Source organism: Eurypyga helias, unplaced genomic scaffold, assembly GCF_000690775.1.
Source record: "Eurypyga helias isolate BGI_N326 unplaced genomic scaffold, ASM69077v1 scaffold26428, whole genome shotgun sequence".
Taxonomy (NCBI): domain Eukaryota; kingdom Metazoa; phylum Chordata; class Aves; order Eurypygiformes; family Eurypygidae; genus Eurypyga; species Eurypyga helias.
In genome coordinates this window covers 548-6,716 of record NW_010269269.1, presented here as the reverse complement: position 1 = coordinate 6,716, position 6,169 = coordinate 548, and the positions used below count along the sequence as shown (strand labels likewise).

The window sequence follows — 6,169 nt, the reverse complement described above, 5'->3', positions numbered from 1 at the left end:
CTCAGAGTTACAGGGTGCTTTTTAATAGCCTCCAACTAAAATACTTAAGTTAAAACATCACCCTGAATTTTACAAAAGAAAGCATATTTAATAAAAATATATATCTAATAAAATTTTAATTGAGTGGAACATAAATATGCTTTTCAGCTTACACAATCAAGAATGTAGTAGGTGAAATAAACTTGTTCAAAAGTTTTACATAGTGATAAGTAATCATGTACATATTTCAGTTGTTCTCTAAATACAAATAACTAAAAATATCTAGAAAACTGCAATGTGCATATTAATTGACTATGTAATTACAGATATTCTTTAGGCACAGAATTGGAGAAATGATGGCTTAAATGCCTGAAATACTAGGTAATTTGATCCTTGTCATAGTGTAAGTACTCAGATGGGCACATGATTTCATACCTAATACTTTGCATAATAGCATCGTGCCGTTACTCACTCTGTCTACTTCTTGAGCAAAAAGAACAATGAGAATTTCCGTGAAACTATATAAATTATTACTGTAATTCCAACATACATTGCAGTCCTATTTTTATACTTTAACCTCTACTGCACGGTTTTGTTATTTGACAATATACTATGTCTAGTGAGGCGATAAATAGGGGAAAATCATAAACCAGGAAATATGCCTTTTCCCCATCTTGTTACAGTGATGTTCATTGCAGGGATTTTCCTTTTGCTTCTCTAAGGCTCCCTTAATTCCCTTTTTCTTCTATTTTCTCATTTATTGCTGTTTCTTTTTGTGACCGGTGCTGTAAATTGGGTAGGATTCTTCTTAGATCTTGTCTGTACTGGGCAGGCAAGTTACACTTTTGGGGGGATACATATTTTTTTCTCCACCCTTAACTTTCCTAAGTGTGAGCCAGATTGCATTTGCAGTGCTGTTTCTGCAGAGGGAACAAAGGAATTTTGTTTCAAAATGGAGTTAGGGAAGACTGAAATGTTGCAGGTTTGAGGAAAGAAGTTTTTTTTCTTCTGTGCTCTCTGTTTAACCATATGAATTTCAGTAAGGACAAATCTTCAAATATTTGTAGTCTGTAATTATAGCTGTCTAAAATGATTGTCTTTTTATGTGTCTCGCTAAAGAAAAATAATTCTGTTCTTTCACAATTTTTATAGTGTGCAGAAAAGTTTATTCAGTTGGTTTAACAATTTTGGCTGTTTGCTTCTGCAGATTTTTCAGCAGTAGATGTAGAAAGTTTTTTTTTTTGTTTCCTATAAAGCTCATTGTGATATGTAAAAGTGGTCATGCAGCTGTGAATTTTGGTGATTGGTTTGGCTGATAATTAACTTTTCTACTTGCCTACCAATTTTAGGATGCAAACCCTGTTGTGATAGAGCCTTCATCTGTCTTGAGTGGAGGTAAGAATTCACTCATAACTGCCACAGCCAATACTGCAGAACAGGGAGAAGACAAAATGGGAGGTCTTAATTCCTTCAGTGCAACCGAAGAAAAGAGTTCAGATAATATTTCTACTGCATCAGAAGCCTCAGAGACTACTAGCAGCAGTAAGCATAACATCTTATTTCCTTGGAGGTTTAATGTAGAACAGGTTTTGAGAAAACTAGATATGGCATGAATTCCTCCAGGCGAAATGATAACACGGTTTAGATTGCAGAGGTGGCCTACATGTGGATGTCGGTGAATTACCAGGATTTTTTAGTCTGTGGTGGATAAATAAAAACCAGTACTGTTTAGACAGTAATTCATCTTATGCTATGAATATGTTTTTGTCATATCATTTATTTGCTGAGTGGATTTCCACGCACCCCCACTTCACATTAGGTTGTTTCTAGCTCATACCCAGTTGGAATTCTACAATGTTAGGCAGTGAGGTGACCGTAGATGCTACAAAGGGGAAACAGGCAGAAAAAAAAAATTAGGAAAAATGTACTTCAGTTTTACAGGGTGTGTGATTTAAGTGCAGATTGTAGGAGCCATCTTTGTGAAAAAAGAGGAGATTTTAGTGGTGTTTTTCAGTCAGTTCTTGTGAGAATTTAAGATGATATTTTTTTCCTTGTAAGACAGCTGAATGTTGCACCTGGTATTTTAATATCTGTTTCTTAAAATTGTAACTTCAGTTTGAAGTAGGTAAATTACTGTGACCATTTTTGGGATGGGGGTTGGGGAATAGAGAGGAAGGGGGCAAGTTTTAGATTACAGCTTTTCCTTTCTTCTAACCTGAAATTTAGATTGTGTTCTGCATAAACAAGGAGGTTCTCTAAGTGTAAAAATATTGGCTGTTTCAATAGGTAAAAATAAAAAAGGCATTATTTGCATATATTTTCAGTCTTGTATACAAGATTTGCAAAAGTTTGCTCTCTGAACATCCATATAACAAGCAGATGCCAAACACAGTTGCTTGTGCAAACCTAGTGAGGCTGTTTTCAAATCACTATTTGTATAATAACTGCTTTGGTATTTGGATCTCATACATGCACTTCTTTATCTTAGCAGAGAGTACTAGTATATTGGTCACTCTGTAGTTTGGAAGAGTTGCATGTTTTCCTGAAGTATGAAGGATAGCAAACTCCTTCAATAACCTTTTTAAAAAAAACAGGAAAAAAAAAAGGATACAACAGTTTAACTGATTTATGTATGTCGTGGACCCATGAACTGAAATGGAGAGATCCTTCTTCCTGTATTCTGTTACAGATACTATTTATCCTGGCACTCCAGGGACTGAGGTATGTTTTGCTAGGCAGCATAATACTTCGGACAATAATAACCAATGTTTCCTTGGAACCAATGGGAATACTTTGCTACAACTTAATCCTCAGAAACCAGGAGCTATTGATAACCAACCTCTAGTAACGCAAGAACCAGTGAAGGTAAATGTGTCTGAGTCATGTGACTATAGAAAAAGTATCTTTTAGCATACTTTTATTGCAGCTTCTTGTGTGTTGTGTTTTCAGCTGGTGGCTTAATTCTAAATTAACACTGCTCTGTCATATAATAAAATTTGGGTTTCTTACTCTTATTTTAAGAGGAAGGATTAGTGTTCTACTTCTGAGGCTGCTATTGAGTATTTTGTGAGAAGATAAACATTCAAAATGTTCTTAAACAAAACATAAATGAAAAAGGCATTTATGAAAACACAACTTGCAGCATTAAACGTAAAATATTTTAATCAATACTTCAGTGTTTTCAATCTAAATATGAGTTTATTGCTGTTGCGTAACACCAGAAAACTAAGTAATAAACGAAAACTGACAGTTTTTCCAATATCCATGGAAACGAAATGTAGAAGACAGACTGACATCACTAGTGATGATCACAGATTGGATTTCTTTATGCAGTATTTGAAATTGTTGGAGTAGGCGACATGACAGAGAAACATACTACAAATTTTATACTGGGCAGCCTTTAAGAGAAATAGTATGTAGTGAAACTTGAGCATCAATTGTTGTTGCATTTAAATACTGTCTTACAGCATGAAAAGCAGTTGCTAATTGCTACTTAGAAGTTTTTTAATAATTAGCCAGTGTTCTGTGTTCATGAGTTAAAATAATTGTAGCTGTATACAATTTTTTCCATTTGAGATTTGATAGAATCCCTTTTTTTTTTTTTTTAAGGCTGCATCATTAACAATGGAGGGTGGAAGATTAAAACGATCTCCTCAACTGATTGAAGGAAAGGACTACATAATGGTGCCAGAACCAGTTTGGAGAGCACTTTACCATTGGTATGGAGCAAATCTGTCCTTGCCCAGGCCGGTAAGTTGTGACTATAGACACTTTATTTGCCATAGTCAGCAAGAGAGTATAAACAGCCTAATGTGTCTGAGCTTCTGCCAGTTGCACAAGACAATCTTTTATGTTCATCTCCCACTTCATCCAAAAATGGGTAGTCTGAATGAAAGGTCTTGAAGATCAGTCTGGGAAGAAGCAGTCTCAAAAATGGACATGGATAGAAAGTTGTGGGTTTTTACCAGGAGGTTTGCAGCACAAACCCCAGGAGGTGCTCAACTGATCATGTCTAAAGCACACAAAAGTTAACTTGAGATCAGTTTGAAAGACTTGGCATCAGAACACTCATCTTTAAAAGCCAAGATACACTTTCAACCTGTCTGCAAAACCAGTAAAACAAAAACTGGGACACTTGCAGCTTTGAAAATGCATTTCTTCTCTCTTATAATTTTCTGTAGTAGGGAGAAGGTAACCCTTGCTCTCCTTCAAGTTCAGTGTTGTAAAAAACACAACATGCAAGATTTGGTTAAGATCTAAAAAAGCAGCAGGTGTAGGGATTGCTAAACAAAATTTGCATATGAGCATATCAGCTTTTAAGTATGACACATACTGGTTAAGTTGTTCTAGTCCAAGCTCTTTTAATAAAGTGTTTATAATAAACAATTCCTCAAGTTTTAGATGCTAAAACTGAGTTGGCATCAGCTGGGGCTGAATCAGCATGATTCTGATTAACTGTGTTCATGGCTAAAAGCCAAGACCAGTAATCGTACCTGGTCGTACACTCATCCAGCCAGGCTCTTCTTTTAATTCTTCAGTTTTGATTTTTCTTGCAAGTGTTATGTATTGTGGCCGTGTAAACACAAATCGTTATTTTGAGCGGGTTGCGTATGCAAAATAAATAGTTCTTTTGTGTCAGTCTTCTTCTAGTATTATGATAATTGCCTTTGTTTTTTCTGACAAGTAACTAAAAATCTTACTGGCGAGGCAGGTGGTGATCATTCTCATTCTTCAGCACAAAATAAGTCATGCTTCTCCAAACTTAGGAAATCGTCATTTGTCAGCAAATCATTCATATGTAGTGAATTCTTACCTTTCTTGCATTTGACAGTAAGCAGAAAAGCCAATAAATCACAATAAAATTGTGAAATAGTTTTACAAACAATTAACATGTTTTCATTGTGTAATAAAAAATGTATTTGCGAGTTGGTAATACTGTGTTTTATATCAACAATTAGCTAGTTGCCTGTAGTCACTTAAAACTTTGCAATGATGTTAACTAATTAGCCCATCAAATGTGAGGTAACATTTGCACTTGTTTGCATACAAGTTTTGTTGAAAGAAAAAAAACTTGAACTGAAATTCACTTTCTGAAACACTAGTATGTTCTGTATTAAAGCTGTAATATCTCTAATTGAAAATTGATTTTGGCCACAATGCAGAATGCATTGCAGAATGTAGTTTTCAAATGTGGAAGTGCTGTATATTAAATGGAATTCGCTGAGTGGACTAATAATTAGTCTGTGTTATCCCAGTGAGATTTTTTTTTTTGGTTGCAGTTAAAACAGCAGCAGTATTTCTGAAAGAGAAGCAGTAATTATATAGCAATAGTCATCGTTAAATCATATAATTTACTCACAATTTATTGAGGTATCTCTCTGTTTCTCTGTGTGTAATACTGCAAAACGATTAACAGGTCATAGTAATTTGGAGCCACAGCTGGCATGCCTTGAACTATTAATACTGAATTTCTAAAAAAAGTAGGTTGATGTTAGAGGCAACAAAAATTGAAGTAATTTGCTCTGTTTGCTTAGAGACATTGGAAACCTTCTTTAATTTCTGTTGAGTGTATTTATTCCATACAGTTGTTGGTTTACTCTGTCAGGTTGTCCCATATAGGAGCTACACTTAAAGAAAGGAAGTGAGGGGATTTTTTTTAATGGTAACGATGGGATTAGGTGGTTGGCATCACAAATATTCAGTGACACAATTGGAAGAGAATTAGCTGTATGATTTTTAACGATTTGGTCTGTCAGTTGTAGTACTGCCATTTATTTTACAGTGAAAAAACACTGGCTTCTGTTACCCTCCTCCCACACATTCTCCATGGAAACAAACACCTTTCATGATCCAGAAAAGGTGACATCTCTCTGCACTCAGCACAAACTAATGTGCTTGAGATTTTTGTGTTAGGGTCATTAGAAAAGAGACTTCTATTCAGAATGAGAGAATTTTTGTTTGGGTATACTGTCTGCAAAAAAATATAAATAATCGAGTCACAGAAGACAAGGGCAGGGACTGGGAGAATGGAGAGCCGCCCATGGTCAGTGAGGATCAGGTTCGGGAACGCCTGAGGAACCTGAAGGTGCACAAGTCCATGGGACGTGATGGAATACATCTGTGGGTCCTGAAAGAACTGGCAGATGGGGTTGTGAAACCTCTATCCATCATATTCAGGAAGTCATGGCAG

The 6,169-nt window shown here is 35.6% G+C and overlaps 1 protein-coding gene across 1 annotated transcript in view; it reads left to right on the top strand.

Moving 5' to 3' along the window:
* Positions 1-3,729, top strand: part of LOC104514388 (ubiquitin carboxyl-terminal hydrolase 32-like) — a gene marked incomplete at its 3' end in the record, with an annotated part of 53,137 nt that extends 49,408 nt beyond the window's left edge. Inside the window, exons 15-17 of the mRNA XM_010158052.1 lie at positions 1,329-1,521; positions 2,669-2,844; positions 3,589-3,729. Of these exons, the coding sequence (XP_010156354.1) occupies positions 1,329-1,521; positions 2,669-2,844; positions 3,589-3,729 (510 nt within the window). The remainder of the gene's footprint in view (positions 1-1,328; positions 1,522-2,668; positions 2,845-3,588) is intronic.
* Between the last annotated feature and the right edge of the window lie 2,440 nt (positions 3,730-6,169).